The sequence below is a fragment of the Crinia signifera genome, chromosome 6 (assembly GCF_055691185.1).
Source record: "Crinia signifera chromosome 6, ASM5569118v1, whole genome shotgun sequence".
Classification (NCBI taxonomy): Eukaryota; Metazoa; Chordata; class Amphibia; order Anura; family Myobatrachidae; genus Crinia; species Crinia signifera.
In genome coordinates this window covers 79,757,894-79,772,362 of record NC_139222.1, presented here as the reverse complement: position 1 = coordinate 79,772,362, position 14,469 = coordinate 79,757,894, and the positions used below count along the sequence as shown (strand labels likewise).

Sequence of the window (14,469 nt, the reverse complement as noted above, 5' to 3'; positions counted from 1 at the left end):
CTTACCTCGTCCTTTTGGATGGGGTAGGACAATTTTTTACACCCCCACCCCGGCCTTCTGGCTAGGGCCTCTTTTTATTTCTTTCTTTGATTTGCACTTTTGAGCACATCACGTTTTTCGTTAGTTTGTCACGTTTTTTTGATTTGGGTAGTGCGGCTGTCCCTAACGGGCCTTCCGTTCCCCAAACGTGGCTGGGACTCTTCACCTTTTGGGGAGAGTCCCGGTCCCCTTGAGGGCAACCCCGAGCCGCAAGGCGGAGGGAAGCCTAAGTGGGTCTCTCCAAACCTTCGGGTGCGGAGGACCCACCGTCCAAAACCCTTCCGGGGGTGGAGGAAACGCGGGTCTCTCTGAGCTTCGGCGAAGAGGACCCACCGATCCCTTTTTTCCCTTCCACGGCCTTATGGTTGAGGGGGGTTAGGGGAACCATGGGGCCTTTCTCCTTTGGGAGAGGGTCCAAACGTTCGTACGGCTGCCCCCTTTGCACATGTTTAGGCACAGCACTGGTGGTGGTGGGAGCACACCTCGGGCTCCCTGAGTTTCTTCAAACACCCTCCCTATACAGCAGCTGTAGCTACAACCGTGGTTTCTATCTTCCCTTTGTCCATTTTTTGTATACTGACTGTAATTTAGCAAACTTAAAACTGCCGGAGCTAGGTAGCAGGAAGCCACACAGGACAAGGCCTCCCTGCAATGTAAACACCAAATTTTGCATTTTAATCGCTAGTATGCAAGCACTTCTCTACACAGTGATGCGCTCACACCAGAGGGTGGCCATTTTATGGGTTGTACAGCCGGAGTGGGCCCCCCTTCAGAAACTGTTTGGACATGCATGCGTTACACTCGGTCGCTGCCCCCATCCTCCCTTAGACTGTGGTCACATTTATCGCATATTAAGGCTTTGAGCAGTGGGATGTGTGCGCATGCGAAGATCTGCAAAAATGAAATGCAGATGCATCCACTACTGAATCAGGGCATAGCCATGCAGAATGAGAATTTGTTAGAGCTCTGCTGATCAAAGCCCCCTTCCGCTGTGTTCCTGGCAACAGTCATGGCTGCAGTTTGTATTGAGACAGAGACACTGTTATCTATTTAAAAACAAATAGAATTTGGCCCATCATCTGGGGCACGACTTATATTTTGCTATATGAGCTATGCTGTTGATTGATTATTCTAATTGGATGGACAATTAGACTTATCACTCCAAACAGATGTCATAGATAGGAGAAACACCTTGCTGTAGGTGTTAAATATCACACTTTTAAATGGCTGCAATTTTGCCATATTTCTGCATATCGGCAAAGTTGAATACCCACCCATAGTCTGAATTTTAACAAACATTACAGACTGACTCTGAATTGGGGTTTTGGTGGCAGTTTTTGAGGAGACTGCTTTAGTAAGTTTTCATGGTTTCGTTCTTAAAAGATTCCATGACTTTACTACGATTGTGATATGGGGCATTATCTTCTTACATTAAGGGGTATTCAATCCCCTGCTGCTATTTTCGACTGGGGAAATAGCGGTGGGTGCCTATTTGATGCTGTCTTTCCCCACAGCAATGAGGCATTGCAGCAGAACGGACCCGACTTTAAAAGCAGTCGGGCCAGTTTTGCAGAGAACGGCCGTCAATTGTTGAGATCACGGCCATCTCTTGACGATCTGCAGCCGTTTCTCACTGACACACCCCCTTTTAGTCATTTGGCAGGTGGGACAATGAATCCCGCCTGACTAATATCAGTTGAGCAGGCCGAGCACGGGCCAGGGTCACAATTGTTGGGATGTCCAGACAGTCGTGACCCCAGATTGAATACCCTCCCTATTCCGTTCACATACACAGCTGCCATTAAAGATCCCTTATGTATGGGTAATTCAGTCTTTGGGCCACAGACACTAATACCCCTTTTACACCGCCGAAAAATCCGGGTCAGCGGCGGGTCAGACCCGGATCATCGGCGGTGTAAATGGGGTGTATCGGTGTCCATTTACACGGGTCCTCTACCCAGGTCCTGACCTGGGTAGAACACGGTCAGGACCCGTGTAGAGGCCAGTGTAAATGGTGCAGCACGGGATGAGGCAGGTAGTACCTGAGCAGCGGATGGGAACTTGGCTGATTTGTTGATGCACGGCCACTCTGCTGCATTGGCAGCTATATCCCTCCGAAGCCTCCTCCTCTTGTTTTCCCCTTCACCAGGGCAGCAGCATAGACAAGTGCGGAGTGCGCGGTAGCCGCACAGCCCGCTGGGAATTGTAGTCTCCGGATCGTATGTGCCGCTGCTATAAGAAATGGAAGGCCTGGGGAGACTACAACTCCCAGCGCTGCCCTCTCCCCTCCTCGGTAGAATAGCCGGGACAGACAGAGAGAGAGGAGAGGTAGTGCGGGGGGTCAGCAGGCTTCATGTGACTTATGCTGGCCACAGGCATGACCGGAGGGGTCACTGGCTCTGTGTGTGGCGCTAGCTGCAGAGGAGAGGGGAGCCCCAACACTACATGACCTCCCTCCATTCTACCCAGTGCACGCAGCTGGAAGCTCATTGTCACCCACTATATACATATATATATATATATATATATATATATATATATATATGTATGTATGTATGTATGTATGTATATATATATATATATATATATATATATATATATATATATATATGTATATATATGTATATATATATATATATATATATGTATATATATATGTGTGTGTGTGTGTGTATATGTATATATGTATGTATGTATATATATATATGTGTGTATGTATATATATATATATATATATATATATATATATGTGTGTATATGTATATATATATATATATATATATATATATGTATATATATGTATATATATATGTGTGTGTATATATATATATGTGTGTATGCCTGTCACACACTCTCCTGCTGGGGGGCTTGGGGTATTTATAGTCTGGGGGTTATACTGTACTGCCTGATGGCTTCTGCCCTTAGGTTGTCCTGACCTGTCTTGGGGCATTATACTCTAGAGGTAATACTGCCTGGGACTTGGTTATTATACTCTGAGGGTAAAACTGTACTGTCTGGGGGTTTGAGATACTTGAAAAAGGGGTTGTAGCCCCAAAATGAGCTGTTGATGGCCATTTTTAATGACATCTAGAAGAAATAACAGGGCTGACCCAGGTTCAGTGTAAATGGTGCAGACCCTGGTCCGACCCAGGTCGAAGTGCTGTGTAAATGGGGTATAAAGCAGGGTCAGATCCTGGAAACTCCAGGGTCCGACCAGGGTTTTTGGTGTAAAAGGGGTATAAGCTTCAAAAAGTGATAATGATAAGCAACCAGCCAATTAGCTCCCTGCCATGTTACAGGCTGAGTTTGAATAATGACAGGAGCTGGTTGGTTAGTAGCTTATCTAGATGAGGTGTGTACACACTAGAACAGCGGTTCTCACACTGTGGGTCCCAACCTTCTCAGCATAGGGACGCGACTCCATACTGCTGACCAGGCTCATGACTTTTCTCATCTCAGTCAGTGATTCAAGGAGACTTAATAATCCTCACATCATTTTGTGCCTCCACAATGCTGAAATGAATGTGCTGCCTGCTGAACTCACATGTGTGGTGACCATTCTGCAGTAAATTACTGGGGTCCTGTAATTATATTTATTGTCTGATGGGGTCCCAGAGCAAAATAGTTTGAGGACCCCTGCACTAGAAGATAAAGTTTTGCAGATTCCAGTGGGTCAGAAGGACATACCCGTTATATAATCCAGTGTATATGCAGTATGTCACTGGCAATGCGTGCTCCCGCACAACATCTGTAAACTCCTATGTTGTCTGTACATGCAAGACGACAAGTCCTCGTAAGAGCAGATAGCATGGCCACTCCCTCCACTGTGTCATCGTTGGCACCGGCAAGTGTGTATGAACTTGACAATTCCAGCTTCCCCATCCTGCCCCCTCCCCTCACCACAATGTCACGCTTAATATGCTTTGCGTTGTGTGTACCCAGCATTAAGCTCCATCCAAGGCTTAGTAAGTAGACCCCAATACCTGGGGAGACACGAGGCGAATACCTGGCTGCCATGTTCATTTTGCACTGACCCTCATGCTGTCACATTATGCTCCCCTCATCAACAATGATTCAAACCACTGGCCAATAATGGTTTAGATTTTTGAAGGGGTGAGTTGGGGGGGGATTTTGCTTAGCATTGCCATCTCTTCACTCGTACTCAAGATATTTGTCTGCCCTGGATTGATTTATGTGTTGCCAAAGGAACGCATCTAATCAAAGGCATTTTAATTGCTATGGACTTTTGCACTTTTAACTATGTTGATGAATAACTCACAGTATTAGGAATGTAGAATGGTATGTTCATTGCTAAATATTATGTCACTAGCTGACTCGCCTGGCCTTGCCTGGGAAAACCTTGGGTGTTTTTTTAATTTCCAAAATCAGGTGTGTTGTTGTTGTTTGAAACTCACTGCTCCAGACTTAATAGCTTGTGTGTATTGATGAATTCCACATCCACTCCTGAGATTTAACACCTTTGATGCATTTATTTTTTGTGTGTTTGTTGTACTGCTTTTGTATATATATGTGTGTGTGTATGTGTTGTGTGTATCTGTCCAATGTGTGAGGTGCGTTACGTTTATATGTGTGTGTGTGTGTGCATGTGTGGTATATGTATATCCCCAATTATTCCTAATTGTTTGAAGCCTCCACCATAATGTTAGAATGTGTTTGCATTCATACGCAATGACAGCATTAAAATAAGGTATGTTGTTCCTTGGTCATCTGTTTCCCAGATCGTCAATTTTTTCCCAATCGATACCTGAGAACAGAAGCCGCCGATCTTCTCTTTTCTTTCAGCCAGACTGCACCTACTAATACCTCTCTCATCCCGAGGGTCCGCTACTGTGTCACGACCCCGGGAAAGCAGAAGGTAAAAGTTTGATTGCACAGGGCATTAAGGCTCTTCTTACTTCTCATACTCACCATGCAATTTGACAGATTGTGAGGTTTCATACAATCTACCTGCATACAGACATTACAGGTTTTACACTGTGTACTAATTTGACTAACTCCCACACTTTCTCATCAGCCGGTACGGACATTGTGGCTGTCCTGCAATGCTTTAGAGCAACAGGTCCCACAAGCCCTGGAAAAACTAACAGCAGAAGTGTGGCTACACAATACTTTTCCGACCTTAATACACCAAGATACACAAGATATCTTTCATCTTAAGTCCACTGCAGCATTCTGCAAGACTTCAGAATATCTAGGGGACAAATATTGAGGCATATCATATCACCACCCTGATATACAATATAACCTGGCCGACAGGCGAGAGGTAGGCACTTGTTCAAGGCTTGGATGTGCAGTCCAGCCAACAGTCACCTGGACATTTATTCCCCCCCTTCTTGTATATTCGGCTATTGCTGTTTGCTGAAATCTGTATACGACCATGAGTAACACTTGAACCAGCTTTTTAGTCCATCTTTAGGCTGAAAGCACTGCTATCCTGCCTCCGTTCCCCTCCGTTCCTACTTATCCTATTGTTTTTCGTTCGTCCACCCACCTATTTTTAGTATGTTAACTCTTATGAGTAGGGTCCTCCTTCCTCACGTACTCACCCTACCTCTTTAACTCACCAGTGCTCCTGCCCTGTTCTTCCCTTCCTCTACTTCATCTTCAGTCTCCTCGACAATTTTGACACCTACTTCTGAACTGATGCTGATTTTAGTTCTACCAGCTATACCCCTATTCATACTGTATTTTTCAACACACCCTGTACGTTACCTTGTAATTTGTTTTTTGTTTGCTATGTACGGCGCTGCGGACACTTTGCGGCGCCTTATAAATAAACGTACTACTACTATAACAAAATCTTGTGTTATTGAAATCTTTTTGTTTAGCCCCAATCTGCCCTTCTAGAAATTGTTATAGGAGGTATATGTGTGTAATGAGTTGCTGCTCAAGTAATATGTACAGCTACAAAGTCGCTATCTAGAAACCCAGGCAGAGGTACTGTTTCATGTATTGAAAGTAGCAAAGAGAGGTGTAAACCTGTGAATATATATTGTTTCTTTGATGCATTGTATCAAAAGCTCTGTGAATTAGAGAAATATTTCCTCTGTAGTTTTTCTCCTAGCTGATAAAGGGAATGAAATTATTAAATCATAGCCCTCAATATTAGCAGGGGATTAGAAACACATCGTAGTACAATTCTCATCATTTATTTATATATGTTTGTTTGTTGACCCTTGTTATATATTTTAATATAATCCTATTAAAAGGTATATTTTAAATTTACTAAGTAATCCATACTGTTAAGAGTGCCCCAAAACAAGAGTCCTCTTTCTCTCCAAACCATTTGTTCTATTATACCCGGACTCATGGGAGCACCACCAACCTGAACATTGACCCCTCTGTGGGCTTCAGTTCAACATTGTTGCTTTTGGCTACTCAGGCCACACCCTCCACAACAATTGTCCGCTCACTCTGGAACGGAACTTGAAGTGGGGGTAGACTCTGTGCGGGATTCGCTCCCCTCTCTGCTCTATTATCTAATAATCCACACCAGTTGCATGTTTGCTTTGAGAGATTTGCAAAATATATGCTAAAAATGCCAGCCTCACTCACAGCGACTGTTTTTGTTTGGACACAATATTTAACTAAACTTAAATTAATTGACTTAAGATCATTTGCTGGCAATAACTAAAGTGATTTCTATTCCTTGACTACAGCCCTGGCATTCTTTTCTGATATATTGCACATCTCTCACAGCGACATTGGCACTTAAAGACTTAAACAAAAGAACTCTCATTTGCAGCGAACAGGCGGCACTCACAGGACTCTTAAGAAGAATAGACGTACAACTTTGTCACAGTTCATTGAATTTTTTAGTCCGGCAGACTTTTTTCATGAGTATGTAAAAATGTAATCCAAAGGTGCACACGCTAGACTATTCGCCCCACCACCGATATCTGAGCATTAACGAATGATCTAATGCGCGCACACACTGTAGATATCGTTATGACCCGTGGGAGCACACATCACTTATGATATTGAGTGTATAGACTGGACTGTATGAACGATACAATTATCGTTCATATCATAAACCCTATGTGTCTAGTGCTATGATGGATATTGGACATGGAGGTTTAAACCCCCTCACGAAGGGTATGGCGACACTGGGCATCCCTCCCCGCTGTCACCCGGTAGATGATAGTACAGCATACCCACACTGGCTCCCGCCGCTTGTTTCAAGCAGTGGCACTTCCGGGTTCGCAAGGTCAGGTGTATGCTCTTGAAATAGCTTGCTCCCCAGCTTCATGTCGTCACATGGACTGGTGCTGCTATGTTCTTTTGTTGTGCGGGAGACTCTTGGTACTTGGCCCCTGGGGATGGTGTCTTCGGTGACCAATGCTTTTCGGCAAGATTGCCTTTGTCAAGCCTTTGGTAGCTCCACCCACTTCTACCCCGCCCACTGTTCCTGAACCTATTTTCCTACAAAAATAGCACTGTGTATATGTTTTGTGCAAATGCATGCTTTGGTTAGCTGATTTGTGTTTGTATGTATTTGTACAAATCTTTATAAAAAGAGAATACAAATTTTGTAGCCAAAATCCATGTTTAGAAATTCACATCCTTGGCTAAATTTAATAGCATCAGAGTTTCCAGAGGTTTTGTAATTTGCACAGGTCTGTCTGTTTTTTAAAGCAGCAATCTTTTACCAATGTGGTTTTGTCTTGTAAAAAAACGGGCAGTCCTGCACAAAATCCTAAACTTCTGGCAACTTACATTTAGCACCCTGTGTTTGATACGTGATATCTGGGTAATGTTAATACTCCGTTTTTTGTTTTTTTTTTCTATTTCAGGCGCCCATCCGGTTACAAGATGCACTACTATCGGTATAGTACAGCGGAGGTTAGCTGCTGCTACAAGTACCTTCTGTTCAGCTACAACATTATATTCTGGGTGAGTTTTCCAATGAAATGTCATTAGACCAGTGTTTTAACAATGTTTTTTTTTATTGTGCAATCCAATTAGGATTTCCCAATTAAAAAGCACAAGATCTCCGAAAACACACCGGTTCAGTGAAACCTATTTTTTGTGTTTGTTTTTTTTGGCTTAGTGTTTGCTCAGGTGGGCCAAATTGAGCAGTATCTTCTAAAGAATTGTCTTTTTTCTTCTTCACACACGTTACCATGGTTAAAGTACATGATGGAGGATTTAATTTTTCTTCATCTTTAATTACTGGTTGGGACATAAAGCAAATTTAAATTAAGACCCATTAAGAATGAGTTTATTAATAACTAATATAATGTTACCTTCATACATATAGAACATTTGCAGTCGGCCAGTTGATGATCTTGACTTGCAACAGACTGTCACAGACAGAAGCTCATACACCAGGGGTGGGCAATAACGGCCCTCCAGCTGTTGATGAACTACACATCCCAGCATGCATTGCATCAGTTTCAGCATGGTCATATAGTAAATATAAGACAAGGCATGCTGGGATGTGTAGTTCCTCAAGTGCTGGGGGGGGGGGGGCGCTTATTGCCCACCCCTGTCATACACACATCTCTATCTGAGCAATACATCTGTTGTACTACTGTACATTTGTGCTGTACATCACATTTATTCAAATAAAGTAGCAGGCATTTCCAGTTAGGTGTAGCTCAAGTTTGCTGCTATGTCGTTTGGTTAAAATTTTGCATGACTTCCTGTAACCCTATAGGTCATAGATGAGTGTACGCTGAATGGCTTAAGGATGCACTGCCAAAAGAACACATGCAAACCGAGTGCTAGCTGTTGCAATCTTTCCTCATGTACACATATTGGAAAACAATTTGTACATGATTTCTTGCTAAATGACACAAAGTTACTTCCTTACTGAAGAAAAGCTTATGCATTGTCAGTATTGCCGATAAGGATATATGGGTCAAAATCCATGATAACTTAGCTAGCTAGTGGTACTGTTTGGGGCAGATGTTTTTGCCTGCTCTGTGCGTTCTATGAGGGATATATGACTCAGGATACTCTAAATAATTTAATATTGGCACACCCTGAGCTACATTAAAAATACCCAAAAAGGACACATACTTTGTTATCATCACTATTGTACAGTGATTTAGCTGTGCTGTAAGATGGCATGCAGTACCCCCCCCCCCCCTCCCCCTGTCCGGCCTACCCATTCATGAGTTGAGGACCACTTTTCGCATTCATGCTGGAAAGTAGGGGCAATGGGGCAGATGTATTAAGCCTGGAGAAGAGATAAACTGGAGATAAAGTGAAAGGAGTTGAATCACCAGCCAATTAAATTACATTTTTGAAAATGACAGTTGGGATTTGATTGGCTGGTGCTTTATCTCCTTTCACTTTATCTCCACTTTATCTAGACCTGAGGCTTAACCCATTCACTGGCACTCCCGAGAATTTTTCAGGTTATGCTCCAGTGCGCAGAATGGCAAACCAGGAAAATTCTTGGGAGTGCTGCTGCCTGTGCTCCCTCCTGCGGGCATCCCCGCTGAGCTGAGCGCTGAGATCAGCACTGCACTAAGCTTCAGCAGCTGTCCAGTTCTTGCTGCCCGGCCCTGCCTCCTTCCTCCAGCTGTGTGTGGCGTGACCTTGTAACGTCACCGGGAGTTAGTCAGCGGTGTAGCTAGGTGCCAGGAGCAAGGGCATGTTTTAACGCGCCGGGGGGGGGTGGCAGCTCTCAGATGGCTGCCCCCCCCTCCTTCTAAGAGAAGTTAGATGGAGGGGGAGGGGTGAGAGGAAAATGGAGAGATTGCAGCAGAGAGAGAAAGAGGTTAGATGAAGAGTGAGTGAGAAGCAGGTGTTAGATGGAGCAGAAGGGGGTGAGAGAGAGAGGTAGAGGTTAGATGGAGGGGGAGAGAGTGCAGGAGAGAGAGATAAAGAGGATAGATGGAGGGGAGGGGGTGAGAGAGAGAGGCAGGCAGGCTGGCAGAGAGAGAGAGAAGTTAGATAGAGGGGGGAGAAACAGGGATAGTGCCCTTTATTCCTCCTATTCTCATCCTCTCTCCTCTACCAGCGGAGTACATGCTGTGTAGTTTTGTGTGTCCCTCCCCCTCATCCCCTCACCCTTAAGCAAGCAGGAGTGTTGCTGTATATGTCCTGGTCGGCGCTGGGTGCTTCTTTGGTCGATGCTGGGTCCCAGCTTTGCCATCTCTCCTGCAGGCTGGGTCAGCGCTGGGCTCACCTCGCAGCGGCAGTGATTCACGCCGGGGCTGGTCACCTAGATAGTGACATCGAGCCCCGGCCGGCAGCATCTGAGAGGGGGGAGGGGACAGGCAAGGAGGCTGGATCAGCCGTACAACTAACACTAATGAAACACTGCCGCGCTGACTGGGAAGGGGGAGGCGGAACAGCGCCGCCGACAATGCTACCCATGCAGCATCATTTAAATAGATTAAAAGGCTGCACCCTCCATATTGACGCCACTGCCTCTCTCCCTGCTGCTGCCGCCAGCACAGAGCGGCAGCAGGTTCTCTCCGGCAGCGGGTACTTAGGGCTGATGGCACGCAGGGAGGGCAGGGATGCCATTGCGATTCGCGGCTCCGGCGCCTTATGACCTTTCTGCGTCCGGAGCTTGTGCTCTGCCCTCCCTACGCCTCTGGTTACAGTGGTAAAAAACCCACCACTGAAGGGGTTAATACATCGGCCCCAATATCTCCTACTCACTGCTGCCCTCCATAGCAGACCATGGTGAGTGGTTATGGTGTGTGCAGCATTGAACAAGTGATTCATGTGTGTGATATGTTGGATGGATAATCCTAATTATATCTACAGTCTGTGCCTTTGACAGATTTCTGGAGCGAGGCATTAATTACCCGTTTTGTAACTGTATCTGAGCTATATTTTTGTTTTCTCCTTAGTTATCTGGCATGGTACTTTTGGGGATTGGCCTGTGGGCATGGAGTGAAAAAGTAAGTACTGAGCTACGTATGCCTCATATGTGAACAATAAAAAGCCAAAAAGCACTGACATGCTTGTTATTTTGGTGTTGAGGAATATACTGTAGAGGCAGCTGTATTAAGCATGCATGGTAAAGTGGAAGGTGATAACGCACCAGCAAATCAAGTGCGAACTGCAATTTTTCAAACACAGTTGATTGGCTGGTGCATTTTTATCCTTTACTTTATCACTTTACCAGGCTTCATGCATCTGCCCCAAAATGTGGTTTAATTACAATGTCCATGCTTGCAATTATAATGTATTGACTTGAAAGTTCTTTCTTGTCACGATGATCACTTTTTTCCTCCTGATTTTACCATCTATTGTGCGAGCCATTTCTTTCTGTCATGCTAAAGGTGCCCATACACGCTGCAATATTCATGTGCTGTGCGTTTTGAACTTTACAGGTGCCATGCAATTTTGGCACTGGAAGGTGCAATGAACTGTACTGTGCGGGTGCGCTGCAATGTGATTTTTAGCCTTTAAAAAAATAAATAAAATAATAGTCACTAATGGATATTGCATCGCATCGCATGTACTCCAAAACTAATGCGATGCATTAGATACTTTTTGTGCTTTACAATATTGTACCCGCGGGGAGGTGCATCGCATCCTACAACAATAAACTGTTTCCCATATTGCACATCCATTACTGGAAAAGAACCACAGCTAAATATATCTTAATGTCTCATGATTGGTGTAGCCAGTCATCTTCCTTCGGCATAAGTGCCACAAATGTGCTTAGTGTCCCATCATTGTTGGAATCCAAAAATAACCCACGGAAGGACACACACACAACGTATGTGTACATGATTTGTCTGAGATCCGCAGGCTATTTCTATTCATTTTCTTTTTAATGCTGTTATTAATGGTTCTCCTTAGCTGTTTTTTGTCACTTTATTGTGATCATTATTTATTCTGAGAATACTTTCATGTTTTTGTTTTAGATTGAAGAATCTATGTAAATTGCAAGTTTCAGATGTAGCCAAAATATTGCAATGTAAATATATTATTGGCCAAATCCTTCCTGTGCTGAGGATGTGCACATATTTACTGCTGTGAAGTCTATTGTTCTCTGCTTCATGGGGTTAGGGCAGGAAGTGGGTTGCTGTGTCTTCCGTGATGAAAAAAAGGTGTTTAGAAGGCAAATCTGATGTTCTCGTATAGCAATCCCCCACCCCCCCCCCCCCCTCCCCAGGTTATTAAACCTATAACATTGTAATTTGAAATAACCTCCTGTAATTCCTGTATGTTAAAACTGTAATAACATCACTACAGATGGAGCCACACCCTATGGCGTTTGGCCTGCTAACTCACCACAGCATGCCTACTCACAAGGCAGAGTAATTAGTAGCACAGCACTGGTGTTTGGCATATGGTTTTGCCAGGTTGGTGAAGTACCAGCGATCATCCAACAGATGTCACTTTTTGAAATCGCTAATGCAATGCTATAGTGAAATAACCCAGATTGCCTGTGTGGGAAGTGTCCATTGAAATGCATTGTAGCGCAAGAACTACTTTACTGTTCAGCTTGGTCGATAGTGTGGAAACCGAAATTGGACCTCTAAGGTATAAATGTATTGCGAAAGCCCTCTACGCCAGTTAACTATGCTATTTGCGTAGATCTAGTTTAAATCAAAAGAATCTTAAATAGATCAAGGACGGACGTAATGCATTAATATCTTATCGTAGTGGTACTCCCGACACATGCACATTATGTATTCCCCACAGTATTGAAATATGATCGTCCATACTTTATTGTTTAGTATTGTTGAAACCACCTTCACAGACGAAAGTTCATTAAATTAATAGCAATGCGAATAAATACACAACTCCAGAGTTTTATGTGTGTAGATAGATAGATAGATAGATAGATAGATAGATGTGTATGTGTATAGAGACATGTGCAAGTAAATCCAACAAAGTAACAAAGGGCTGTAAACCTGGCTGGTTTAAACCAGCTATACCTCATGGCTAGGAAGAGCTCCAGAAGGACACCTGAAACCGAAGTAAGGAAGAACCAATGAGAAGACGCTTGGTCTCCTTTTCTCACCCAATTATGATCAAGACTGACTCTCCAGCCCCTTGCCTTTAAAAGGGCTGCACTGGGCCTGGACACACATGTGATCTTACAGAGCACATTCCTGGGATCCTGGGGGAAGCGCGTGCGATCGTATCTCTGAGTCTGTGACGGTAATTGATATCCTTATATGCGTTTGTTGCTGTGTGTTGGCTGTACCTGCATTGGTTTAAATCATTATGTAATACATATTCATTGTATATTTTGTATTTAATAATTGTTTCAAAGTATTGTTGGTTACTCTCTTATCACCTTTGTCCATTAAGGACTTAAATATACTAGGACACTGGGTTAGATCCGTGATTTCACCATAACTGATTGTCTATGCGTATCAATTCTTCTATAAGTATATAGCGTATGAGACACTTTAAAAGGTTTTCTTGTTCTCAGTGATGATCAGTGCAAAATGTAAACTATTATTGGCTGCCGGGTGGGGTCCCAACAGTCGGGATCCCGACAGGCATTTACCCGACTTCGGGAACCCGACTGTCAAAACACAGACAGCCGGGTTCCCGACATCCACCTGCTATATTCCCTCGTGGGGGTCCATGACCCCCATAGAGGGAGAATAGAATAGGTGGCTCACGTAGCGAGCCACTGTGCCTGCAAGGGGCTTTGTTGTCGCCATCGCCATGCTGTCTGGGTCCGGCCAGTTGGGATCCCGACGTTGGGCTAATGACTATTATTCAAAGGTGATCTGAAAGGGTAAAACCTGATACACCAGAGAGACAATGGTGTGTGTTTGAACCTACTCATATGTAAATGTGTTTTACAATCTCACAGTGGGCCTTATTCTAGTTCACTCTTCTCACAAAATCCTTCTTAGATGGACAAAACCATGTGCACTGCAGGGGGGAAGATGTTACTTGTGCAGAGAGAATTAGATTTGGGTGGGGTTTTACTTCAAAGTGAGATCTATATTGCAGTGTAAAAATAAAGCAGTCAGTATTTACCCTACCGGGTGTCAGCCTGGACTTCATGGGAGCCCACATCTATGGAGCAATTAACGGCATAACTTACACTTCTGTAAGGGCAATGCTGTATTACACTGAATTACACAACAGTATGGGCAGGCCAGACTTGTGCACCGAGTGGATTAAGTCACCCTTCTCTACCTTTTCCAATTCATTTATGTACTTTTAAAGGTGCAGTTCCCAGAACTGAATACAGTATTTCAAGTCCCTTGGTACCATCCCCAAGTTTATTGATTCATCAAATATCCGATATAATGGTAGTGCTATGACAGATCTCAGTTCTTTTAGTATCCTAGGGTGTATTTCGTCTGGACCAGGAGATTTGTTACTACAGTATTTAGGTTATTTAATCATTTTTTTACTATTTTATCACTCAAACATACAGTTTGGGAGCAATCAAGAGCCAAGCATTCAATCTGTGCGAGAGCCTCTGAAGATTCTTCCCTTGTAAATACCGAA

General features: G+C 43.9%; 1 protein-coding gene across 1 annotated transcript in view; it reads left to right on the top strand.

The window, feature by feature from the left end:
- The window catches only part of TSPAN14 (tetraspanin 14), an 86,616-nt gene that overhangs the window by 57,072 nt on the left and 15,075 nt on the right, over window positions 1-14,469 (top strand). Inside the window, exons 2-3 of the mRNA XM_083146315.1 lie at window positions 7,854-7,953; window positions 10,878-10,928. Coding sequence (XP_083002441.1) covers window positions 7,873-7,953; window positions 10,878-10,928 — 132 coding nt within the window. The 5' untranslated portion in view covers window positions 7,854-7,872. The remainder of the gene's footprint in view (window positions 1-7,853; window positions 7,954-10,877; window positions 10,929-14,469) is intronic.